At 38.4% G+C, this 27802-nt stretch overlaps 3 protein-coding genes across 4 annotated transcripts; 2 read left to right on the top strand and 1 right to left on the bottom strand.

Moving 5' to 3' along the window:
* The first annotated feature begins 867 nt into the window (after positions 1-867).
* On the top strand, positions 868-9910 carry UPB1 (beta-ureidopropionase 1). Its single transcript, XM_072415564.1, has 10 exons — positions 868-1020; positions 1308-1479; positions 2912-2999; positions 5722-5816; positions 6839-7000; positions 7702-7871; positions 8381-8462; positions 8605-8647; positions 8874-9028; positions 9392-9910. Exons 1-10 carry the CDS (start codon positions 920-922, stop codon positions 9473-9475), a joined length of 1152 nt encoding a protein of 383 aa, XP_072271665.1. The 5' UTR covers positions 868-919; the 3' UTR covers positions 9476-9910.
* Positions 9911-14262: 4352 nt separating this feature from the next.
* On the bottom strand, positions 14263-20640 carry GUCD1 (guanylyl cyclase domain containing 1). Its single transcript, XM_072415569.1, has 6 exons — positions 20451-20640; positions 19940-20024; positions 17752-17917; positions 15812-15903; positions 15469-15710; positions 14263-15380 (listed from the first exon to the last, which is right to left on the bottom strand). Exons 1-6 carry the CDS (start codon positions 20530-20532, stop codon positions 15289-15291), a joined length of 759 nt encoding a protein of 252 aa, XP_072271670.1. The 5' UTR covers positions 20533-20640; the 3' UTR covers positions 14263-15288.
* Positions 20641-21857: 1217 nt separating this feature from the next.
* On the top strand, positions 21858-26429 carry SNRPD3 (small nuclear ribonucleoprotein D3 polypeptide). 2 transcript variants are annotated; one of them, XM_072415575.1, is made up of 4 exons: positions 21858-22009; positions 22921-23068; positions 25621-25813; positions 26271-26429. In XM_072415575.1, the coding sequence occupies exons 2-4, from the start codon at positions 22943-22945 to the stop codon at positions 26330-26332; spliced, it is 381 nt and encodes a 126-aa protein (XP_072271676.1). In that variant the 5' UTR covers positions 21858-22009; positions 22921-22942; the 3' UTR covers positions 26333-26429. The 2 variants fall into 2 exon arrangements, with proteins under 2 accessions (XP_072271676.1, XP_072271677.1); XM_072415576.1 differs by lacking the exon at positions 21858-22009 and adding an exon at positions 22011-22054.
* Positions 26430-27802: the final 1373 nt, after the last annotated feature.

The raw sequence follows: 27802 nt of genomic DNA on the forward strand, positions 1-27802 counted from the left end.
ACATGCGGTTTGTTAAAAACTCAAGAATCAGTCGCCCATTGAACGCACAGGACAAGTGATAGTAAGAATGATCCTTTGAATATTAAATCATACAGACATGTGTGAGCTCTGTACACATGCTCAGTTATAATTACTAAGTGATTATTTCCAGCGACAGTGGAAGCACTGTACACACAGAGTGTTCTGTTCTATGAAGGGGGTAAGTGGAAGGCAGTGCATCCTCCCCAATACTACAAAAATAGAGGGAGTTGGCCGATCTGCCACAATGGATTGATAACGTTCGGGGATGCTAGATTTTATTGAACAATAGTCATTCACTACTTCCCACCACTTCATATCCCCCTATTGTGTGATACTTCCCCACCTCCTAGATTGTAAGCTCTTCGGGCCAAGGTCCTCTCCTCCTGTGTCACTGTCTGTATTCATTTGTCATTTGCAACCCCTACTTAATGTACAGCACTGCGTAATATGTTGGTGCTATAAAAAATCCTGTTTATTAATAGGACAGTGTTTATAACACGGAGAACTCTTGTACACTAGCATGGTTGTCAGTAGGAAGAATGCCTCTTACATTGCTGGCCAGTGGGAAGAATGTCAGCCTTATAGATAGCAAACATGATCATTGGTGTCAGTTGCACAGATCTGGGAGCACACTCATGGAGCACTGCTCATGGAGCCCCCAGCACCCAGTGGCTTTATGAGAACTGGTTTATCCCCGGCTCTGTTGTGTGATCCCAGGATGAGATCTCTTATCTGTATGGTCAGTGCAACCATCTGATCCACCATGACCTGCACAGCTCTCGGAGTGGGAGGAGCCTCGGTGCTGGGCGTGGACACGAGAGGTGACTCCTCCCCCTCAGACACGCCCACTACCTCTAGTTGTCACTTCTAGTTGCTGTGCCCGGATTCGCTGGTCATCATGTCGGGTGAGCTGGTGTCTCTGGAGGGAATCCTAGAAAAAAACATCCCGGCTGATCGGCTGGGCGAGGTGTGGAGGATCCTGTATGGGAAGGAGCTGAGGTGAGAGGGGGCCATGTGATCCAACCAGTGATCGGGGATCAGCCTGCCCAAATCTGCAGCCAGCCAATCACATTCCACATTCTGCACGTGTTGTGTCTGATGTATAAATAAAACTTATTATTTTTCAATGTGTCCTATAAATCAAGCTGTGACTAACATGTTCCTTTATTTGTGCATTGGTGACAATGAGAATAAATCTGATGAGAATTCTGTGGATTAGTGGTGTGATTGTTATGTGTGGGCTATAGATTTATTATGGAATAGTATTATTACTACCGATCTCCTAGGAGCCTGGATCTCCCCGCCAGTGCTATCAATGCTGCATCGCAGGGCGACTTCGAGTTAAAGGGATATGGCGTGGAAGCTGCCGCGGAGCAACTGCGAAGGCCACGAATTGTCCGTGTGGGACTGATCCAGAATAAGATCCAACTTCCTACCTCAAGTCCAGTGGCAGAACAGGTGTGTTAAAAGATAAGTTTATATCAATATATATGGGGGCTCCATTCAAAGCTAAGGGGGTCTTGCTGCGGTAGACATAACTCTCCTGGTTTCAGTCATTGGGTGTAGTATATATATATTTTTATCCACAGTAAATCTGAACTAGGCATCCAGAACAATGACCGTGGAAGTATAAAAAATTTTTGCGGCATAAATGTGCCAAAAGTGAACCTATCGTTTTCATTTTAGGTGTACAGACCTATCATCATCATGATTGATATTTATTAATATTTTTATTATTAATAAACAGGATTTATATAGCACAAACATATTACACCGCACTGTACAATAAATAGGGGTTTATAGGGGTTGCTAATGACAGACAAATACAGAAAGTGACACAGTAGGAAAAGACCCTGCCCCGAAGAGCTTACAATCTAGGAACATTATTATTATTATTATTAAACAGGATTTATATAGCGCCAACATATTATGCAGCGCTGTACATTAAATAGGGATATAAAAGAGTTGTTATTCTGGGGGAAATAAAATAATTATAAATATCCCACATCATACTAAATACTAGAAAACATTTATGTATATTATGTTGTTGAATTATGTTGTATGAATTGTTCATTATAAGGAAGACATTGTATTTGAGTGTTACCCCAGGATATACAATAATGGCAATAATGTTTATATCCAAGTTGTACCAATTATGTAAAGCAGAACTTACAGTAAATAAAAGGGAATATTTATTTTATATTTCTTTATAGCAGAAGCTCATACAATAAATTATATTGTATGCAAACTAAAGGAACTCTACATTGGATAATCAGCACATCCCTATTTTTAGAATTTATACATCATGTGTGGTTAAAATGAGCTTCTAAGAGGGTATAAGTAAGTTCTGTTGGCACTGTATGTAATGCTTTAGTCTGTATACCCAGAGAGAGCAGAGTCCTGTTACTGAATGTCACACAAGATATATTTAGAAAGGGAAAACACTAAGGGGTCTATATTCTAAAGCAGTGAATATGACATTCACTGATACAATCCCTGGCAGAAAGTCCTCCAGATCTTTTATTGGCAGTGACCGATTCTCCACTAGTAAATGTTTTTGTGATTGTCAGATTTGCTAGTTTATGAACAGATCTTCCTGGATCACTAATGCCACCCTATTCTTTAGGCAATGTTCCAAATGATTGTCAAAGCTTAACAGGTTCTAGATATGTGGATAAGCTTGTAAAATAGGATTTACTTCTATACTAATTACCTATACATTAATTTTTTTTACATAATAATATACAAAATGTTAAAGTTTAAATGTTAAAGTTGGGAATGTGACAATTAGACACACACGTTTGAAATCTAACCTGACCAATGCTGCCAAAGAGGCTCAGCATGGATGCTGTGTTTCATCACTATTTGCATGATCTGTTTGTTCTAACAGGTTAATGCCCTTCATAGGCGCATTGCTGAAATCGTGGAGGTAGCGGCGTTGTGTGGAGTGAACATTGTCTGTTTTCAAGAAGCATGGAGTGAGTCTATCCATAAGTTCTACAATAAAGTATCCCAACTGTAATTTAAAAGGTGTATTTGATGTATAAGTACATTGAATTAATTAGTGGATCCAGTGACAATAGAAAGCCCAGATGGCATAAGGGTGAGGATAAGTCAAGACTTCAGTCAGTCAATATTTCATAATGTTTTTTCTATCTGTATATCACTGGAAGGAACCTTTCTGAGATTTTGCTCAGTTTGAACTGCCCAGTTGTGCTTAGGTTAGGGGTTTGTGTTATTGGGCAAATGCAGCATGATTTTGACAAGCATTATAGACAATTCTGAAATCATTTCACAGCGTTGGCTCGGCTTTGACTGCTTCTGCTATCTCAAAGACTTGTATAGAAAGCGAAGCAGTTCTGTAGTGAACAAAAGCTTGTCTATAAGAACTCCTGAGCCATACATTGGACAAAAACCTTAATAGAATAAACACAAAGACAAATGTAAATCTATAAAAACCAATAAACTCCCAATCAAAATTTGATCTAATGTTGATCGGAAATTCCTATTCTTTTGTTGATCAAGCTAGGAGGGAACATAGCAGGAAATCAATTTTGGCATAGTGTTGTGCTATATTAAGTAATGCATGGATCAAGAATGCTTTTTTTCCTTGAATCAGGTGGGAGAACAAGGGAGAGAGAAAGGTGATCAATGGCTGCATAGCTTTTTGGTTCATTGAATAATACAAAGTTAAGGGCTAGGATAAGAAGAACAGTAATAAAGGAAAAAAAGAGTAAGCTGCTGGTATGGTGCACATAGGTCAGCACTACTGGGCCTGGGCATGAAAACCACCAGCTAATATAATCACTTCCTAATGTAAATTATGTCAATGGCTTACAGTCTGTATTTGTTATTGTTTGCAGCAGTAAAAAATGAATAGAAAAGAATGGTGAATGTTTAGTATGAGCAATTAACCGGAATTTACACTAACTACAACAATATATAAATCTGATCAATACTGAGTGGTGCACAATCTAGGTAATTCAAGTGAAAGATTGACTGATCGTCTAAGTAATATATGGCCAGCTTTTTACTGTAGATACATACTTAAGACCTATTACTACTTGTGTGTTGCTGTAAGAAATGGCAATACACCTGCTTTGTGAGATTCATTGTGGAAAAGCACTGTACAATATTGTGCAATGCATAAAACGTTGTGCATTACACATACTGTATATTGTGGTGCATTGCAATGCTAACAAATAGTTGTGGGTTTTTTTTATCTGTTGTGCTGTGTTAAATGGACAGAATGGCATAATTATTGAGCTGCCTAACCTGCCCTCTATTTCTTGGCACCATTATCTTCATTGGGTCCTATTCTGGGTCCAAAATCTCTAACCATTTTAACTAGCTGGGCCAGAATGATTAGCTTCTGAGCATGTAGAGGAGGAGAGGAGTTAATTTATTGCAGCACCAAGGTTTTGTGCAATGCACAGTGCTCGTGTTTAGTCATAGCATGCCTCTTTTACAGTAAAAAACCTGCCTTGATTTGTATTAACACATCATAATGAATTCAGATTCATCCAATGGCTAGCAGTGTTATTGTAATACTATATTTCTAATTCAGGAATACCGGGGTGACTTGCTGTGCACATAACAAATCCATAATCATAGGAATTTACATGGAAGTTTGTTAAAGCAGATAGGTTTTCCCTATAGAGAAATATACTTGTCACAGCAGATAAATGGTAAAGTCACGATTCACCTTAAATCCTTTCTAATTATTCAGTAATGTCAGCACATACTGGTATTTGGCCTCCTGCAAACAATAATAAATACTTAGCAGTGAAGATTTTTTACACGCCCCTCATGTTTAAATCTCTGCAATTCCACACCTTAAACTCTCTGCATTCTCAATTGATCTATTACTGGCAAATAGGAACACTGTTTTTTTTTCAGCCACCCAAAAGAGAATTTGAATTATTCAGGTGAGAGGTAGTCAAGTGTTAGCTAGGTAAATGTGTAACATGCTGTTATATTGTAACAAACTGACCTCTCTGTAACTACAGCTCAGGTTCAAGGACTGACTGATGCTTCTGCTTTGGTGTAGCCAGCAGATGTAAAAACAGTGTATAAAACAGACACACAGGTGACACATACAGTAAATGAACATGTAGAATATAATGTGAACAGGAAACCTACCTATATGCTTTACTAGAAAAAGGTGCATGGACAACAACAATATAACAGTTGCAAGTTCTGAGTAATGTATTGGTGCTTTATAAATACATTAATAATGAAAATAATTTTGGCATGGTGCAAACAGTACATACAGTATTGACTGTGGAGCTTCCAAGCTTTCACACTGCTCCTGGAGCAAAGAGAGCCTATAAGCAAAGCTGGTTACCATTTTTAAATGTAAATAGCCAACGTAGTCTGTGGTCATTGACACTGAAGTCCCTATTAGAAGATTTACCCTTACCTTTTGTTATGGTGGCAATTGCACAAATTTGGATTTTCCATCATTTTCTGTCTAGGCAACATCGGTCACATTAACAAATGGAGAGGGCATATCCACCAAGCAGGGAGAAAGGCCATAATGAAACCCAGCAAAGGCTCTAACTTTTGTCTTTTTTATCGAAAAATAAAACCTTTTTTGCTATATCTACTTTAATGACCTTTAGTTTTTTAGAATGTACTCGTTCTCATCTACTTACTTATTACTCACTCACCTAAGTTTTACTGTTTTTTTAATTCCAGCAATGCCATTTGCTTTCTGCACAAGAGAGAGGTTGCCATGGACGGAGTTTGCTGAATCTGCTGAGAATGGAGTAACTACAAAATTCTGCCAGGAGGTAATATTAGAGCTGATTGACACTTGTAAACTTCAGAGTGTAAATTAAATAGGAAGGATTCTTACCTGTTTGTTTGCAATCCTCTCTGCAAAGAACACTGAGCTGCTCATGCACAGCTTAGTACACAATTTTGGCATTTGCTGAGATGGATGAATGCATGGGAGTACATTTATTCTAGTGCAGTGAATCAAGACAGCCAAATACCTGAACCCAGAATAAGATGGATTAAATATGCAAGTGAGGGAGCTTGCAGATGTTGCATCTCTAGAATTTGTGTGAGTATAATTCTGTTTCTAGTATTTCTAATACCAGCTAGGCTGTTTGACAAGAGTTAATATTAACCTCCCTAGCGTTCTAATTCCGTCCAAATTTCCATGCAAAAAGCATTACATTTTTTTTTGCATGGAAATTTACTTTACATTGTAGGCTATAATTCTTAGGCATACCTCACCCAATTAGGTCCAATATGTAATACATTTAATAATACAATTTAAATAAAAAAAACACAAAAATCTGTTGAAAAAAATAAAAAAAAAAATAGTTAAACATGTAATATAACTGTACAGTAGCATATATAATATTGATATAATTGTTTATATATTATATGAAAACTTCTTTCTATTGGATTCAATACAGCTATTTTGTATTGAATCCTAGCAGTAGGACGATGGGGGACGACACCCTCCCTAATCCACCCTGTGTCACACTCAGAATTACCGCTAGGAGGGTTAAGATAATATTGTAATAAGAGTAACAGTTTTTATTTTGTGAAATTCAGGGGCTCACATTTAGATTTGTCTTTGGAAATATTGGACGTTATGTCTCTAATAATGAATAATGTCCAACTCCTTCATAACCAAAATAATTGTTATTCATATGTGGTATGTTATTGTCCTTTAAGGTGCACATGGTCTTCAAAGTGGATGGTGTATGTGTACAAATATAAATAAAAATTAAATAATTGGTATAGATGTTACTAATTCCTATAAAATGCTTTTATTGTCCATTTAATATGTTTTCAGTTAGCAAAGAAGTACAACATGGTAATTGTTTCTCCAATTCTGGAGAGAGATGAGAACCATGGAGATACTTTGTGGAACACCGCTGTGGTCATATCAAACACAGGAGCCGTTTTGGGGAAGAGTCGGAAAAATCACATCCCAAGAGTAGGAGACTTTAATGAGGTGAGACTACCAAACATACTGGTGATTTGTAAATTGGAAAAGAGAAGAATATTGTATCCAGAAATATACATTTACCTTAAAAAGATGAGTAGATGGTTTATTAGTATAGTGACCACTGTAAATTTTTGGGTTTCAGAAGTTCAGCATACTAAGAAAAGTGTCATTATTAACTTGTAGGTTGATCTGTGATCAGATTATGCTCATTCAAATGTTTACAAGTTCTTAATAAGCAAGAAATAAGGTTAAAAACAAGCCTTCACTTACCATTGTAGCTCTTTTTAACTTTGACTTTGCAGACTTCTCTTCTTCCTACTAGGCACCTATCATGTGCTAACAATAGAGATGAGAAACCCAACTTCTGATAGGGAAGAGCTACCCAGAGAAACTAAAAGTAACCTGGCCACCATGTTACTTTCAACTATCACTTATTATTTTGATTGCATGTAGTTAGAATACTGGGGCTTCTTCTGACCCGGAGGAAGGGAAACATCAATCAAAAATCCTAAAGTGAATATTATCTCTATTCAAAGGCATGAGTTTAGGTGGTGGTGAATCTGTTCTGGGTATAATCATGGGCAAAAATAAGTCATGTGACCAGCCTTTCCTCCAAGGCACTGTGTAACTTTGCGCTGTGCAGCAGCTAGCAGTACCTTCTCACTGCTATAAACACCTTAAAAGGTTTTCTTCTTTATTTGTTACAGTCTACTTACTACATGGAGGGAAATACAGGACATCGAGTGTTCCAGACTGTATATGGAAAGATCGCTGTGAATATCTGCTATGGAAGACATCACCCATTAAATTGGTTGATGTACAGCATTAATGGAGCAGAAATTATTTTCAACCCATCTGCCACCATTGGGGAACTAAGGTAATAAATAATTGACAACAAGAATATAAAAAAATGTGAAGTATAAGTTTGCAAAACATAAATGATTAGATCTCCTACCCTGCCAGAATGGGCTGTATTGTGGGCAGAGCTGTGTAAATCTCAAGAAATATTAAATAAATATACAAATTATTTGACAGGTAAAACAGCTGTTGTGTGTATTTAACCTGTGTATTTAGCTGACTGAAGTTTAGCTCTAATGAAAAGAAAATGCTATGGCAGCAACAGGTCCTAATTGCTATTTATTGTGTATTTTGGAAACTGACACATTTGTGTAATGTATACTTTTTTTTCCTCTATCTCTCTCTCTACATCTTATCCTTCCTACCCTTGTCCTCCTTTCCTGTGGCTGCTGACCCATTATTTTCTCTCTGTGATAACTTTATAACAATTATAATTAAAAGCTGATGATTTGTTTAAACATTGGTTAAACAGAGCTCAAGAAATTATTTTCAGGTTTGGTGATTCTGAATTTTATTTTTCACCTTTAGTGAGTCGTTATGGCCAATAGAGGCAAGGAATGCTGCCATTGCCAATCACTGCTTTACATGTGCAATCAACCGTGTGGGAACTGTAAGTAATTAACTGCATTGCAATCTGCAGTCTTCAGTACAAATAATTTTCAGTTCTGCTTGTGTGATTACTTTATTTGTTGTAACAAAACAACCATAAATGTGTCTTCAGTAAGTGTTCTTGGATTTTTTTTTTATTTCAGGAGCATTTTGAAAATGAGTTCACATCTGGAGATGGCAAGAAAGGTGACACAATATAGTTTATATATTATATTCACCATGCACAAGGAGTTATTGAAATGTTAAAGAATGTTTAAAAATTAAACCAATCCTGCAATAGCATGTTCCACCTCTATGAATTCCTATATCATCATAACAGAGGTGGACTTCCATGTAAATGAGAATATATACTGCAAAAAAAGTGTTTTGGTTTTTTTTTAATGTTTAAAACATGTGTATGTATTTTTTGCAGCCCATCATGACTTTGGCCATTTCTATGGATCTAGTTACGTTTCAGCTCCAGATGGGAGCCGAACTCCTGGTCTAAGTAGAGTTCGTGAAGGACTTTTGATTGCAGAGATGGACCTTAATCTGTGTCGTCAGACCTGTGACAAGTGGAATTTCAAGGTAGGTACCATCATGTACATCATACACTATGATCACCCATTCATTTGTGCAGATAAAACTTCACTTTTTTTTGTTATCTAGCTGAAAACAAGCCAGCAGAGACTTACAAAGCATCAGTAATTCTTTTTAAAAAGAAAAATTGAAAATTGTGTCCATGTTGACCATATGATATAGTTTAACTGTCCATATTTCTAATATTGTGTTGGAGAAGGTTAGTTTCTGTCTTTAAGAAAACTGTAATTCTGACTATATAAATCATTTTTCGGTTGTCCACCACTATTTTTGTTAGTTATTTTACAAACTACAGTTTTATCTGAATACATTACAGATACTTAGCTTTAAATGTTCTATTTATGCCCACAGATGACTGGTCGCTATGAAATGTATGCTGACGAACTAGCACGAGCTGTCAGACCAGATTTCCAACCTGACATTGTGAGAGAATAAAGATACAATTCACAAAATGATGTTAGTGAAAAACAAAACCCAAATGACAACTCATATGCACTGCCTTCAATAATATGTGTTCATCAATATCATTACTATGTGTTTACCTAAAATCGTAAGGTTTTCAAAACTTTATTTTCTTTGCAAAAAAATAATAAAACAAAACCTTAGATTTTTAAAGCTGCTAAGCAAGAAAGACATTCTTTCTTAGTCCCCGGAACAGATGTGCCTTATTTAAAGTACTACTGTAAATGTTGTAAACTAAAAGTGCAATTATTAGAGCGTGTTTAGCAATGCCAGCCTCTATAGCTCTTTTCAAAAGATTTACATAACCTTTTTTTACCTTTACAACGCCTCTAAAAGTTAACCTTAGGTTCATGTATCCCATATCAAATAATCAATGAGCCAAGGCCAAATAAAGATGTTTTCTTTTTACATACTCTCCTGTATAAACATATAACAAGAAATGTAAAGGATTTTTGAACCACTTTAATAAGACGTTGTTGCCTTTGTTCTGTAAAAAGATAAATGAGGAGCAGAGCAGATTATATCCAGGCATGCTTTGCACAAAATTCCATTTGTTGTGGGGGAAAAGTTTGCTCTGTATCTAGAATCTAGTTCCTAGAATCTAGGATCTGTAACTAGTTGTATAACATGCATATTCTGTATTTACTCCTTGGAAGTTTTGGTTTCCATTGCCTTATTATTAATAAAAATAAAAGATATTTAACAAGTCAGAAATAATTGTACAAATAAGGAAAGTATACAATTTCCCAAGATACAGGTAACCAAGATGAGGAAAGGAAAAGTAGGGAAAAAAAAGGTGTTGAGTAATTAGGTCATGGCAAAAAAAGAAACTCTAAACAGAGACAGAAGTGAGTATTGGAAGCTAACAAATTGTTTATGCCAGACGTGTGCAATACATTACCAAGTTTAAACTGATATTTATTCAGGTTACAGGATTCAAAGTGAAGGAGTGATAGCCACGGGTCTCTGGGCAGTACAATTCCTAAAAGAGGGTAGAGTAGATGAAATATTATCTTCCAAAATCTGACAAGCATTTGGCAAGACCACCAAATATGCATAAAATTCCCTGGGGCTTAACATAAATAATAATAAAATAATTTTACCAGCGGTTTCCAACCAGTGGTCCGCAGCTCTGACCGATGCACCCCCCAGTGGGGTCCTTCTCCTGGGGGGTACATTGACCAGAGCCACGGACCATGTCCCCTGTATGGACACAACCCGCCCACTCTTCCATCGCAGGCTCAGACCTACGAGTGGACAGGTTCTGATCATGATCATCATGATGTCACTATGGGAGAAGTTTCATCCGCCTTGAGTGACACACGGCTCCCCGTGCACGCGTGGTCAGGATTCTGTGCGTTTAGTGGTCAGTAGGTACGAAAAGGTTGACAACCACTGCTCTAACACAAACGTTAATAGTTTTCATAAGAGCTGTATATACATCAAATATTTTAGGCTTATTGATAAATTGTGCATTGTTTAATCATGTAATCCTGTTCTTGTAAGACCATACCTTGTTCTTGCGCAGAAAACGAGTCAATGTGGGGTTGGTATGAATCTCTCCACTACTAGAAGTTGTAATCGTTCATACTTGATTAGTCAGTTCAGTACTTCTGGAAATTCTTTTCTCTCCATCCTCTTCTAGGGGCATTTGGTGATAAAATCCTTACCAGGCTTTTGTGTCCTGCTGAAGAGAAACAATAGAATAGCTCTGTACAATAAAGCTGCAGCAAAACACGACTTTGAAAACCTAAAAAAAAAACATCTGGTTACTAAGGGTTGCCACCCTTTGTACAATCATTTGTTTTTTTTGTTTTTCCTAACCTAGAATGTACACTAAACTAAATGTGACTTGCAGGGGTCAGCAGGGCACTCTCTGACCTGCCTGTTCCAAAAGCAGGTTTGTACAAAAGGAACAAAGATCATTCACAAATATGTGAAAAATGTTTGTGTACCAAAACATTAGCATCACCTAAACTTTAATAAATATGAATAGTTCTCAATCTATAGACTAGAACACACTAACATTGTGTGTTATTTTAGGTTTACATAGATTTGTATGTAAATATTTTATAAATAGATTGATAATATCACATGTACCTTTAGAAATTGGGTGAAACTAAATGTAAGATATTTTTTTTGATAAGGCTCTACTGTGGATCTGACCTCACATAAACAGCCAAAAGGGGATTCCATATAATACCTCACCTATCTGTTTCTATAAGAATCATTTAATTCTGCCCAGTGGGCTCTTTACCCTTCTATTCTTTAGAGACATTCCTGTTTCATGAAAAATTACACAGTCTACAACAGTATTTTTTTTGTTATATATATTTGTTTACAGTTACATGACAAGCTGGGCCCATTTTCTATTTGGGCAGTCCTGGATGGTGATGTGCTAACTGCAGCATTTTTCTCTGCATCAATACAGAGTGAAGGCCATTAAATCATGACACCATGCAACCCTGCAGTCTTTTCTCAGTTTTACCAGTAATGCTGGGTGGCATTCAACGCAAAAGACAGTGGATATCTTGTAGGAAAAAGCTGCTGCAGGGGACAGGTTTAGATTAAAGATGAGTTTTACAGCCAGATATTTTTAAAGAATAGCCAGAAATTGGGCTTTAAGTATTTTAAAATGAACCTGAACTCATTGCTTATTTTTTAGGGTAACAGTTCTGAAATGCAGTTCTTGCAATTACACCTGTTGGTTTTGAAATCAATCCCCAGGCTCAGTGTATATATAAACATATATATGTATATGTTGCTAAACCACACCAAAGTGCATTGTTCCTGTCTCTGGAAGAAACATGTACATGAACAATACTTAGGAAGAAATGTCTCTGGGGGTCACATGACCACAGCAGAGTGAATATTATTCTGGAGCAGGATTAAAATTACATCAGAATAAAACAAGTATATAATGAGGGGTTAGAAAACTTTTAAAGAATGTGAGGTGTTAGGAGATCCATCTATATAAGGTAAGGGCGAGCCTCAGAGGGGAATGTGAACCTGCAATTCCTTATAAGGGAGCTACAATATTTTGGGAGGCTTCAGACTTAATTGTGTATGAATGCTTGCTCATGCATCTATTGGCTCATGATTTTCTAAATCCAGGAGTTAATTGCACTGATTGTTTATTTAACATTGTTCTCCATAACCCCTTTTAGTGGGGTGCACCACCCAGCAATTTGCAGTAACCACCCAGCAGTCTTTGGGTGGTTAATGAAAAGTTGGGTCACAATACAGGGACCACCACCAGCCTACAGCTTTTTTCCACCTATATCCTAATGTTTTGCAAGCTGACCCCATAATATTTAACTATAAAGCACTGTTAAAGAACACAACAAATCCCAGCATCTTTACACCACAACTGTACAAAAAGTATTAGGAAATGAAGCTCAAGTAGCAAAATATCTGGATGAAATATTAACGATTTCATATATTGTGAATATAGTCCTACTCGTTTTCATACATGCATCATCATTGCACTGATAGTTAACCAAAGTAGGTGGAGGGTAATTTCCCAATATCCTAAAAAAAAAACATGTATTAAGTTTTAACAGAGTTACGGTACTTCACATTTAAGCATGTAAATAATATGGTACCTTCATAAAGTGCTCCATCTGCTGTTTCAATGTTTTCATACCACTGGTACAATCTTAGAAGAATGAACAGCACTAATATTAATATAGAAATGTTCCCAAAGGTCAGCAGCTAAGCTTTCCTTATTGTAAAGCCTACCACTCACCACCAACATGTACACAAAGTGATTAGGAGCTTGCCTCATCAATCTCCATGCATATGATACAAAGACATGGGAGCGGACAAGAACAGTGTTTTATAACCTGAGTACTTCATTATTAGAAGTGGCATCTGTAAATACTGGAAAATGCTACAATATAGCTACATACCCATAGCACCAATACCAATAATTTTCCATCAAACACAGAAAGTGATACACAGCTTTTAAAGGAATCCTGTACACAGATGAATATGTAGGCTGCTTTTGCTGAGCGGTTTCTGAAAATAATGTTACCTGACTGTCCCTAGCTCTAATATGTAACCCTGGAACAAACACCCTGATAAGGCACTAAATCATGACAGCTGGGAACAGGTAAACAATGACAGCAGAATTACACTTGTCAATCATAATACTGCAATTTTTGGATCATAGTACAAGTGAGATGGATACTCAGTTGCTGTCTTTTTTATAACAGTATATGGCCTGGTCTAAATCATTCAGGGGATTTTAATGACTAAGGTAAAAATAGAAAATTCCGAGTATACATTGCATATTCTTGTTCTAGAATACTGAATGTTATCCCTATCATTAAATAATGCCAGGGACAGGAATACACTTTATCAAAAACTACCCAAATGTAAGAATAAAGCACCCATCTGGTACCTGAAAGGCGCTTAAAAATACTTTATTAAAGCTTTCAAATGACTTTTGTATACAAGGAGAGCCCACAGATCACAGATTTATGTTCAGCTGGAGGCCTTGATCTGGATCTACTGTGGAACATCCAACCAGAGAATTACTTAAAAGCCCTGTGATTGGTTTGGCGAAAGATGATCCATGTCAAAGAAAATGGTGGCCTGATAAAACTGTGTAGCTAGGACTCGAGGGCGCCTTGACGAATGGACAAGATTTTTAGCTCATGTTCATGCCAGTTCTTAAGGCAATACATTTTTATAGAACTGACAGGTGCGCTTTACAGTGTTGTGTGTATACATGACAGAACTATCTGGAGAAAATATACAGGACAATCTTTGGAATCTTTTAATGGCCAAGTATCCTTGATTTAATTAAATGACAAAAATACAAAGGGATTGTTATGACATATTAAACAGGAACATCCATTTTTTTTTTCATAAAATGTCACTTTATTAATATCAGTGATATTCTGTTGTTGGTTGCATAAGTTCTTCACTTGTCATGACACATGGTCAGCAGTTTATTAACCAGTGCTAGATATGTACACACCCTGTGTGTTTAGGACAAGCAGCTGACATCCCAAAATAATCTCTAGCCTTGAATGAATAAAGCAGAGAACAGTGGCCCCGACTGAAGATAGTTATATCTCATCATGTAGCTTTAACCAGACAATAGGTCAGAACACAATGAAAGTAATTTCCATAAAGAATAAGTACACCCTAACCATACAAATGAAAATTATGTTTGTTGCACCTCATATCAGGCTGAACCCCAGCAGTTTTATCCATTAAAACTCCAGAAAGAACTCTTGAGGAATGTAATCAGAATTACATTATTGTGTAAAGCAGGGAATCTCTAAGAATCTTTTTGGATGTGTTTGATCATTCATACAGAAGACTGGGGTCTGGCAGCATGTGAATATAGAGGGATACTGGATATGCAGCAGAACACTAACAAAGTATTTCATCAATCATAAAAAAATAAATCCGATAACGCACATTTGTTTAGGTTTACAGTGCCCTTTGTGGAAATTGGAGAATACTTATATCTGTAAACTTGCTTAATTTAAGGAGCTCAGGTGTGTTAAAGTGCACTTATTCTTCAATTACAGAGCCTGTACTTTACTTCTTCAATAGTACCAAGGTCCTTATTTACCCAGGTTATTGTGCTATATAGTTCCCCCTAGTAATAGAGGTCTTCCCTGGTGAGTGTTTTGGATCCAGCTGTTATCCATGAGGTTATTTTCATTTCACACTGTATATGTAAAATGTCTCTGTAGTGCATGTACTGCAGACTCAGTTCTGCATACATGGAAGTTATCAGCAGTGCTGCATGTTCCGTCTTTGTGTCAGCTGCCAACAAAAATTAACAAGATGTCCTCATCTGTGCCGTAGCTGCTTCGGGCTTCTTCAAAGTTAGTGATGCTTGTCCGACACAATCCTAAATGTGGATATAATATTAAATGCAATCAACTGAGGTTTTTTACTACTTATAAAAATATGTTACAATACAAAATAAGGTTACTTACGGTCAGCATATCCTGGATTGTTGTAGAAAAGACTGTCAGAAATTTTGTTGTAACCACAAAGTACAATAAAATGGCCTTGGTAATCACTGCTTCTGCAGAAACATTTCTGTCCAATTGGAAGAAAACAGCAGTACTTAACACGACTAGGACATAGATCACACAACAGCAGAACAGCATTCACTAGTACTATGGCCACATGTCCCTGGGAAAGATGGTTTTGCAATTCCTGTATTGTAACACTTCTGTAAACAGAGGAAATGTGTAAGCATAAGCAATGATATATAGAAACAAACAGGGTCTCTAAAATATATACTTTAATAACAATAGAAAAGTGAATACGTACCGTTTTTCTACACGGACACCACGAGTTTTGGCTTGTGCAAATAACTGGTTAACTCTGTTCTCCTCTGCATCAAAATGCTTTCTGTAGAATGACTGAACAAATTTGATATTATTACAAATTCCATAATACTGTGTAAATGCTACAAGCAGTCTAATAGTGTTAAATTGCCAAGTTGATGCCATATCAAGAGATTTTTGTAAGTTAGTAAACAGTGGCAAAGCCAATTACTAAAAATGTTTTTTACTAAAAAAAATGTAATTGTACATAACTGTAAAGAGAACCTGTTGTGGATTTTTGCACCCGCCAGAAAACATTTTTGTTTATAAAGTTTTTTTTTTTTTTATGTACAGTAACTGACTTTGTGGTATATGATCTAGTTGGACACTTGAAAGTATCAATAGCACAGCTCAACCCTGTGGTTATACCCCTGCAAACACTGCAAAACACAGTTTATCTTAGTGTTCTTAGAAGTATGACATCTCTCAGAGCTGGATCAAGTTAAAGGTAAATATTCTCCCATCTTCAACTGCTGAAAATGTTATACTAGACCCCCAGATCCTAGATGTTGGCTGCAGCAGGCAACATTTTCTCACTGAAGCAGCTGCTACCTGTTTGTCATACTGTTCATCTATATCTGTATATTCGCCACACCAACTGGTAGACAGCGTAGTGTCTTAGAATTAGATATTCACTGCCAGTTTGCTCTTGCATAGTGTCTTCAACTGTATACCCCCCCCCCCCCCCCATAGGTAGATAGGTATAGACCAGAAATTATATAGGATTTCTTAGAATAAACTGACATTTAAATAACAGAGCATACCAAGTTTAGGATGTTTCTGTACACTCTGGGACAAAGTTGACTGTGTCCACATACACATAGACGTGCCTCCTACTAAATTATATTGCTTTTTTTATCAGGTATGAGACCAATTCAGTATTGCTTTAAAGAGAATTTGTCAAAGAAAAACTGTTGCAGATATAAGTGCAGGCAGCATCAACAATCTGCATCTTGGCAAAATACCAATCAGGTCTAACAGACAAAGGCAAGAATGGCTTTGTATTCAGCCTTAACTGAAGTATTTTGAAGGCTGCAAGTATGTGCACCTTTTATTGAAAGTTTTTTTTACTGCCATGCCCCTTCTCGTTGTCTCCAAGACATTTTTTTTCCCCCTAAACCAAGTCATTCCCAAGTCATTTTTATGTCTTGCATGTTTAAAGGTGGACCTGCTCTGATCGATTGTGCAAGTCTCCATTACCGACTTGGTTCTTAAAAATACAGCTTGCATGGTTGGTTTTCTGATCCTCTTTTTAATACCTCCTGGCACAGAACAAATGTTGAGTTAATTGTCACACAACTTGTACCACTGTTAGCCACATGCTTGTTTTAGGTGTGTGACAAACCAGAAGATCAGCTTTACATTCAGGCAATAAGCAACCCTAAGAAAGAGTTCAGGAATAGCAACTTCTATAATTTTAGTAGTAAGAAATTAACTCCCTGGGGCAGAAATTGAGGGGAATTTTAACAAATTTAACCAGGTCAGCAACTAAACATTAACAAAAGGTTTTTAACAGAGTAATGTTTATGCTGGAAGTGCACTTTGATGGATAATTTTTATTAGTCACAGTTTGGATTTGGTATGCTGGGTATTTATACCATATCTAGTACACTGATGAATGGCAGCCTTTTGTGTATCTAATGTTTGTCGCCAGCAGCAGTTTCAGTGACTGCCAACATGAACTGGCACACCAGCTACCCAAGATTGTGGTATAATCACAACCCCTAAACCATATGGGTCACAGTGCAATGACCTTTTACCAGCACTGGGCTCTCAATGCATTGCAAATTTAGTATTGTTGCAGATCAAAACGATCAGTTCTTTACTATTTGGAGTGAGAATTTCATATAGATTGCACCCTTTAGATTTGATGAAAGAACTTACTTGGTTCTTGTACCCTTTGTCTACACCCAATGTCTGTGTGCAGAATCGGTGCTCTACTCCGAAGTAGTGCATGAGATATGCCAGGTCAATAGTCCAAATACTTTTTGTGAGTTGGAGCTCCTGCATTGCATTCTGAAATGCATCCTCATGAAGCAGATTTAGATATCTATAAAGTGAAAGGGAATAGAAAAAAAACATTAACAAATGGCTGAACCTTATAATAATCTCAACCATCATACAGGTTTCCCATTTTAGTGCACTGCTGTTTGCATGTGTTGAGTGGTAAAAACAGCATTACAAGTGCACCCTGGAGCATTCAATTTAATGTAAGCAGTTCACAAAAACTGAGATTTAAATTACCATGATTGCCATATCTGTACTGTCTGCTTAGTTGCCACACATCAGGCCAAAGGGTGAAAGTATAATTGCACTTGTGTACAATGTACAATGACCTAACCTAATCCACTCTCCCTCTTCTACTTACCAAGATCCAAAGGGCCATTTACATTCCCTTTTGAAAGTATTTTTGCAACCGTAGAGTGTGGAGAAAATAATTGCACATTGTGCAAAGCGCACTTATCCTTGTACAACATTTTTACCTTACATGGAATGACTGTATCCTCTCCCTGCCAATAAAACTGATCATGGTGCTATATCAGCTGTTTAATCACTTTCATAAAGTATGAATATGGACCGTCCCTCTACTCATACTGGTCTCCTCTCCTGTTGTCTCATGAAAAGCTCAGGAACTTGCGGAAGCAAGCATGGACATAACTCTTTGATCTCGTGCAGCTCTGAATTACCTCAGAAATGCTTATTCGGGCTTCGATTGGTAACACCACATTACTTTGCCAACATCTTAATGTGTCAATATTATTCCTACAAACAATCTGACCAAAAAAACCATATACGCTTGCTTCTTTGTATATTGCAAAAGAAAATAGTCACAAGTCACCTAGGCTGGGTAAAGTAACAGGTTCCTTTTATAGCCCTAATCCTCTAATACTTAAAGAGGAACTTTCATTAAAAAAAAAAAAGACTTATCTTTACTTGTGCTGTGTCGGATTCTTTCCAGGGCCCAAAGGTGTCAGTCTTCTGGGTTCCTCCTGACGTCTTCTGATTTAGGCATGAGGCATGATTAGTCTTCTGATTAGGCATGAGATCAGGTGACGTATCTTCCTCCAAATGTAATAGGAAAAACAAGCGCCAATCTCACTGTGCATGCGTGAGATGAGTACTTGTTTTTTTTTTACATTGGAGGAAAACCCCTGATAAAACATGTACAGAAGGAGCAGCCCACAGCCTCCTGGGGCCTCCATGAGACACAAATATTTCGGGAGGATGCGAGTTTACTCTTCAATCTATACTCCTGCAGTGGTAAAGATGAAAGAGAAGCCATCCTTTTTAAGTTAGGTTGAAATTGTGATGATGGGTCCACTATAATCCCATTTACCAGTCTTGGATTTAAGAGGGAACATGTCCTTCTGCCCACATATATAGTACCCGTCACATGGGGACAGGAGGGTCCTTAAACATCTGACACCAAGTTTTGCACAGGGCTTTTTACTGACAGTGGCGGTAGGTGTGCAGAATGGAAATGAAGCGCCATAAGGTATTAGTAACCGAGGAGGCCAGTAATAAAGAGAACCTGTTGCTTTGGTGAAGCTGTTTGTTCTTCACTTACACATATTGTTGTACACTATCATGAATACAGAGCACATTGTACCTGTGTAACAGATCTCTAGCATTTAGCATGTAAGGTTTAAAATAAAAAAGCCTTGTAGTATATTTTACTGATGTTTTTGAACGCCTGAAGAACATTCCTAATCTCAGCTGCAGCCTCTGTACTACTACCTGGTAGGAATACTAATAAGGCCGGATGGGGGGTGCAGGATGAGCAGTACTGCAGTGATGCTTGGTATGAAATGTCATTTATCTTCCCTGAATTCAGCTCGCTCTCCAGATACTTAGAAAGTAAGTGATAGATCTGCAGTGACATCCAGCAAAATATTCATAAACAAATAAAAAGCACAGAAACAATTATAGGAAGGAAAAGTAAATAAAGAGTACAGTGATCACAGCAACCAGATCATACATTGTTCTGCCTGTGCCATGCACATCATCTCCATTCATCTTTGTGTTACCTAACAAACCTCAATGTCTGAGCTTTGTGATCAGAGGAACTTACTGTAGTACCATCCGTGCACAGGCTAAGCCACAATCCCAGTGATAGGACTGCTGGATGAGGGGAACCTTCAGCTGGACATGGTCACCTGGAAACAAAACAAGAGGGAAAGTTGTGTGATCTCATAGGATAATGATCATGTATCAGTTCTGTATCATTGTATGGAACAATCACAGCTTTATTGGCAACAATATAAGGGCACAACACACCATGACCCTGCATACAGCAGAATACTTCTATATTGCTGAATTATACTGATAAAATGAACGGTGTACACAGATAGCCGGTCTAATACAAGCACCGCATGAGATGTGACACAAAAACAACTAAACCAGAGACCACTCCTTCACTGACATCACCAGCAAGGGGTTGCTATTGGTTACTGCAGTGAGACACCTGGTGCACTGCCTGGCAGCGGGATGGGTGTGTGGGCGGCTGGTCACCGTGCAGTGTTATGGCTGTCACACCCTACAGAGATAGCAGAGGCAAATCGGGATTACAGAAGGTTACTGACGATTGTCTGTGGTGCCCGCTGTGGCTGCAGAGCGCGGAGCGGCCTGTCCACCATCACTTTCCCCATTTCCCGGACTCTTCATGACAGTGTCGTCGCCTCCCGGAACATCCGGGCTTCCCTCATACCGAACTCTGCTCGCCGGTTCCCTACAGACGCATCCGGGGCGGAGCCGCGACACACAGGGAATCCCAGCCCGAGTGTGTTCTGGTCACGCCCCCGGCATGTGATAGGACGGGATGGGATCAAGGGGCGGGGCGTTCATGTCCTGAGATTATTGTGTGAGGGCAGAGTACAGGAGGTGTCATATAATGGGGGCCTGACAGACCAACTATCATTGCCACTACTTACACAAACTAATGAAGGATTATTTCTACAAATGTTACCGCCATCCTTGTTTATTGCCTGTATAGGTGTATGGTCTGTATGGTGGCCGGTATGCTACATATCTCTGACCCCTGCACCTGACCCCTGCACTCTGTATGGTGGCCTGTATGCTACATATTCCTGACCCCTGCACTCTGTATGGCGGCCTGTATGCTCTCTACATTACATAGTTTTGGTCCATGTGGTGTGTACATTGTGTTGTACATTACATACGTCTGGCCAAAGCATTACTTGTCTCCACAGTTGCTAGTAACCATAAAGTCCCAATTTTATTTGAAGTCCTTATATAAGGTTGGCTCAGCCAAAGTTTCAGCTTTTACATTGCAACGAGCTTCATAGATGTGCACTTCTGTAGGAACAAAACAAAATTTCCACTTACTTTCTGGTGCATCTGCAGGAAGTGAAGGCAAATTTCCCTAATAGTACACAGGAAGTGAAGAAATAACCTGGCAGGAGTTTCTGTTCCTAATCATCTAATAATAATTATTTCTATTCATACACTTTTACTGCAAGCAGAGAGAGGGAGAGAAGCAGTGCTGGGAGCCAGTGAGTTGTTGTGCAGTATGTTCACAGTATGAAAACAAAGAGTGATAGAGAGACAAGATTATTAGTGTTCTTCTTTCACTGTCCAATAACAATCCGGGGGGAGTTATAAGAACAGTTTTACCTATGCTAAATTTTAAAACAGGAAATCTGACATTCACTAGTGGGAATCTTCCAGGTCCATGTCCATGATCTGATAACCCTCTGGCTTTACCCATTCCATGCCACAAAGAATGCCCGCTTTGACATTTCACATATACTATCAGCAATAATGCCCAGGACACAGCACATGCACATAAATGATCTACCCTTCACAATCTCTGAGAAATGTAATAGTGAATCTTAAACCAATTCCCAACCAACCCACTGTTTCACCACTTGAACAATAAAGTGTTGTACATAATACTAAGCATATCCATCTTGGCTTCAGCTTTATTAACAAATCCCCCCTGGTGTGAGAAGGTGGAACTATTCACCAGGCGGAACTTTAGAGCTCCTCAGTTGTTTCCATTTTTTTTTCTATTGAAGCCAAAAAGAGATCACAGATGCTGACGCATTTCCGTTTCCTGTACGTGGTGCATTGTGGGGTAGGCGGGACGCCATTAGATCGTCAAAAGAAACCACGCGAGGAAGTGAGTATTATTGTAGCCAGTGTTGGGGAATTGGGGAGTCGGCAGGTAGGTGTGTGTGGCGGGAGGGCTGTGTATTCGGTGCTGGTGGGTGCGGAGCTACAGGGGCTTCCTCAGAGGGTGGAAACAATGGGCACTTCATTGGTTGTTGTGTCCGGGAGCCGGCTGGGCAGCGTTGTGTATTGTTAGGGCTTCTTCCGTAGTCCCTGATCCAAACCATCTGTGCTGTATGGTTACATGGGGGGCAATGGCTGGCATCAGAGAGGCGCCCCCTATAGGTGATTCATATCCCTCTGATCAGCCGGTAATATCAAAACCATTCGTTGGGGGCCTCCAGCTATAGTAAGCTAGAATCTTCATTTCTTTGTAAAGGTCTTTGCTGGTTGCTTCATGGTTGGCCTTTGTTGCGCTAGGTCCCAGGTTCAAATCTTAGCCAGGACATTATCTGCATGGAATTTGTATGTTCTCTCTACATGGATTTTCTGTGCTATATTAATACTGTGTAATATTAATAATCTGTTTACTGTGAAAGGTAGAGATTGTTCAGATCCATCCAAGCTTCAGGCTGGGCCATCAGAGAGGACTTATAAACCTCTATATTCTTCTAAATAACCACATTGGTGAGCGCTCATAGTCTATAGCCGCCCTCAGAATATTTGTTTTATTTCTGTCCTTTGAGTAGTGAGAAGACGGGAAAATGTTTCAGTAATTGGGCAAATCAAAGAATTCATTTGAGATCTTGCTGATCTGATCACTGAAGCTTCATAAAGTTTTATTGCTGGAATTGTTGTCTGTTAGGCAGTGACGTTAAATTGAGAACTGGTTGTAATGAATGCTCTATTCTTATGTTAGGTTTGCATGCTTTTTTTTAAAAGATTTGTGACTAACTGAATATATTCCCCCCCCCCTTTTAGATTTCAATCTTTTATAGCCAAGATGTCTATTGGTGTTCCCATCAAAGTTCTCCATGAAGCCGAAGGGCATATTGTGACCTGTGAGACAAATACAGGCGAGGTGTACAGAGGGAAGCTCATCGAGGCCGAGGATAACATGAACTGCCAGGTAATTGCTCTGACATGTAACTGCTGTATGTGGTCCATGTGCAGAAGGAAAGCCTAATGGTTATGTAAATTAATAATCTATAACTCTTAGAACAGAGGGGAGTCGTCTAAGGCTGCATACACATGTGCAATAATTGTCGTTGGAAAGGATCTTTCACAATCCTTTTCAGCGACTAAGGACTGCACGATTCATGAATGAGTGCTGTACATACAGCACTGTTCTGCTCTGGAGAGGGGAGGGGGAGAACGATGGAGTGGCACCCTGCTGAGCTCTCTCCCTTTGCTTCCATTAAGATCGTTCATCGTCCAGGGATCTGCCAGGACGGTCGTTTTGATGACGGGCACTGTACACACGCCAGATTCTCACCCGATATCAGCCCTGAGATGATTATCGGACGAGAACAATTGCAAGTGTGTGACAAATTCAAAGCTTTATTTATAGGTTGATGTTCGGACAATTATCAGTAGAAAAGATTAGACGTGCATTCATCCAATAGTACAACGTTCAGTACCAGAGCTATCCATTTGCAAGTTTAGGCATTGGTGTACTGAGTGCATGGGGTGCCTATTGCTATGCAAATCCTTTTTTACATTTCTATGGTAGGAGGATCCAGACAAAACTAAAGCTTCTGCAACAACAGATGTGTAGTAACAGTCTGTGCTACTCTCTTCCACAATACACTTTAGAGGAAGCAGTTTTTATGCCCTTTGTGTATAAAACATTTTGTCATTGTGTCCATATACTCAGAATGCAGAATGAGTGAGGGCTGAGACATTCTCTTCACATATATCAGACACAGTAATCCTCCTACAGGAGCAGCATTGCAGAAAATCAGTAAGCCCAACATGCTTTACTAACAGATCTGTTTTTAAATGCCGAATATATGGAGTACAATAAGTCTAGACACATATAGGACCTAATTTGTAGTGTCCTTTTACATCTGCTGTTACAGTACTGTGGATGCAATAATATTTGATGGTTTGCATAATGTCGGGGCAGCACGGTTGCTCCAGGGGGTTAGCGCTCCAGGGGGTTAGCACTCTGGCCTTTGCAGCGCTAGGTCCCAGGTTCAATTCCCAGCCAGGACACTATCTGCATGGAGTTTGCAGGTTCTCCCCGTGTCTTGTGTGGGTTTCCTCCCACATTCCAAAAACATGCAGTGAGGGTATTTGGCTTCCCCCTAAAAAAAAAAAAAAAAAAAAAAAAAAAATTGACCTTAGACTACATTAATGACATATTACTATGGTAGGGACATTAGATTGTGAGCTCCTTTGGGGGACAGTTAGTGAGATGACTATGGACTTAATTAATTATTAATGTTGATCTGAGTAAATTTTTTGGGGGTTTGAAGAACCTTGTATGCATAGTTTACTTACAATCAGTATGCATAAAACATAACATTTATAATCTATATATCTTTCATTTTTAAACATCCTTTAATACCTTCCTCCTTGTCTAAGCCTACACAACTGCTTCTTCTAAAATGTTTTAGTCATTATCCTTTCTATGATATTATAAATCAGCGCTGATTTGTAGATCTGCTCTGGACAAGTTGGAAGGGAATTGAGTGGCACCATCATTTCCTCTTCTCCCTGTGTCTTTTACAAAATGGCAATATTCCATAATATCCTGAGAGTGTAATAAGACCTGTGTGCTTTCTTTAGGCAGTGTCTGAGGAGTAAGCTTTCCTCTTTGACTTTGTAGCTTCCCCATCTTCATTCTATGCTGACTGGTGCACCTGGTACTCTAGCAAGAATACAATGATCTAAAACCTATATAAGGGGATTGGGAATGGGTTACCAAGAAGGGATGCAGGTAGGAAGGGAACCTATCACAGGCTCACTGGAGTTCATTCATTCCCTGCATGTGCAGGGGAAGCCCAGATTCATGAGCTTCTCTGGCAACCGAAGCTGATGCTCTACATACGTACCTCAGCGTTGTCGCTGGAAAGCCAGAGCGATCAGATGGGTAAGGCAGATTATTGCAGAATGGGCATCGCCTGTCCCTTTCTGCAATATTACCTGCCAGATTCAGCATTTATAAAAGTTGAACTTTAATTCTTTTGAATATTATTTAGGCAGTGTAACCAAAAGGTTAATGAGGCGATGCATTAGGATACCTATATGTATGTGATGCTTCAGAATATAAATATTTAAAGATGTACATGGCTGTCTGTATAAAAACTGTATTTGAATGTTGACCACCAGGTGGCGTATTGTCACTGGTAATTGCATATACAACGTGTCTGCATACATCCCTGTACACAGATTTTAATGTGCTGCACAATTCTCTTGCAAAGAAGTGACACATGTTTGAAATACACACAGGATGTAAGAAATGATTTAGACATGTGTTTCTTTAATTGTATGTGTGTGTATGTGTATGTGTATATGTATGTATGTGTGTGTGTGTGTGTGTGTGTATATATATATATATATATATATATATATATATATATATATTTAAAAAAAAAAAAAAAAAACACATTTATATCTGTCTGAGCTGTCTAAACCCACTTCAATCATAAGTCATCAAATTCAATATGTTTTCAGATGTCAAACATCACTGTAACGTACAGAGACGGCAGAGTTGCACAGCTTGAACAGGTCTACATTAGAGGAAGCAAAATTCGTTTCTTGATACTTCCAGACATGTTAAAAAATGCCCCTATGTTAAAGAGCATGAAAAATAAAAATCAAGGATCAGGTGCTGGAAGGGGGAAAGCAGCTATTCTCAAAGCTCAAGGTAAGTGTAACCTAATCTGCAGCTTAAATGACAATGTGGATGAAATGCTAGTCTTCAATCAGGAGCCCACTTTCGTAGTATGGCCAAAAACAAAAAATGGCAGATTTTAAATATATTGTTAATTAACTTTTTTTATTAAAATGTACAAATAATGGCTCTTTTTTAGGGATTCTTGAGTAATTATGATTTTAAGCTCTTTGCAGACTTGTGGGAGGCAGAAAAGGAAAATACATAGAGGAATCTATGGAATCCATTTCAACATAATGTTTAAGCATTTTGTCAAGTGCTACATGTAAAACAAACCTATAAGTCAAAAATGTAACCTTACCCATCTATTGCTAATGCTTTGCACATACTTTTTATCCAGTGTCAGTAGCATCTGTCTGAGCATACAACATAGATACCATTCTGTAACCCTTATTTTCCGTAATGTTTTTTTTTTTTTTCCCCTCTTTAGTGGCAGCGAGAGGAAGAGGGCGTGGAATGGGTCGAGGAAATATCTTCCAAAAACGGCGATAACTGTTTCTATTTGTATATTTTTTAAAGAAGTGTACCCAGATATGTAACTCAGTTTTTTGTTTTCTCATTTTGTTTAATAAACCGCTTTCAAATGGTTTCCTGCTGTTTGCTGTAGTATAATGCCAGCACTTTTAAGTGGGTGGATTAATGCTCATTTTGCTAAAAAGGAGGGACTGAAAAATCTGATTGCTCTTGCCACTTCGATCCACAAGCTCCAACCCCTCAGTACTAAATCTGATCATTGTTAAGCTACACATGCTAACCTAATCTTCAACATTTAACTACAGTTCCAGCATGGTTTACCAGTTGTAGTTACCTTCTTATAGCAAATATAAAGTCAGAATATTTGTATGGGGATTGAAGAAAATGTGGGGTAATGTTGCTTTCCTACAGTGAATACTTTTTGCTTCAGTCCTTTCCTAGCTTTAAGTCAAAGACCCAGAACAAGTATGTTCCTTATCTTTATACTTCCAAATTCAAACAAATGTGTACAAAAGAGGACTTTAAAAGTACAATATAAGCTACTGCTAACAATTTATTATCAATCACTTCTTCTTTTACGTTGCAAATAGAATTCAATGAGATACATATCATATCCATGTAAGACTTTCCACCTGTGACCCTATTGTGGAAAAATAAGGCTCAGAACTGAGGTAATCACTGGCCATGAATTTACTTTTGTTTACAAAGGTAAAATGTGATCTAGAGCAGTGGTCGCCAACCGGTGTTCCGAGGACCACTCTTCTGCAAGAAAATTCTGGTGGTCCACGGCTCTGGTCGGTGCACCCCAAGCGGGGTCAGGAAAAGGACCCTGCTGGGGGGACGCACTGGCCAGAGCCGCGGACCACGTCCCCAGTACAGTTCTCCCCTCGGGTAGGCGGGCTGTGTCCCTGCACATAACCCGTCCACTCTCCCATCGCAGGCCCTGATTTGTGATGGGACGGTGGGTGGGGTTATGTTATAATGATGTCGCTCTTGGGGAGCCAGTGAATTTAGTGATCTGCTGAACCAAAAAGGTTGGCGACCACTGATCTAGAGGAAGATTATGATTAAATGCTATATACAGGATATTACATCCTTTGTACTTGTTGCAGAACTATACAAACATGCCTCACTGGAATAAGGAAAAGTTCAATTATTTAAATTGTAGCAAGTGAATGTAACTAAAAATGCTAAGTGGTTCTGGGTCAGGAATCAAGACTTTTAATGTACATTATGTTCCATTATTGTGGGTTTAGCCCTTTGTGTCTGCTTGACTGGCTTTTCATAGTGCATTAACGGAATTGGTAATGTAACTGCTGCTCATGGCTTTCTGGAACTATTTATTCAAGTTACCTTTCAGTTTGACACAGTAAGAGAGCTTTTGTGCAAAATAAAACAACCTGCTCGTTTTGGGTATTGACAACAAGAGACTTTTAGCCAAGACTAACAAAATGACAGATTTAAAATTTAGCTTTAAAATGCTCATGT

Source organism: Pyxicephalus adspersus, chromosome 6 (assembly GCF_032062135.1).
Source record: "Pyxicephalus adspersus chromosome 6, UCB_Pads_2.0, whole genome shotgun sequence".
NCBI classification, from domain to species: Eukaryota; Metazoa; Chordata; class Amphibia; order Anura; family Pyxicephalidae; genus Pyxicephalus; species Pyxicephalus adspersus.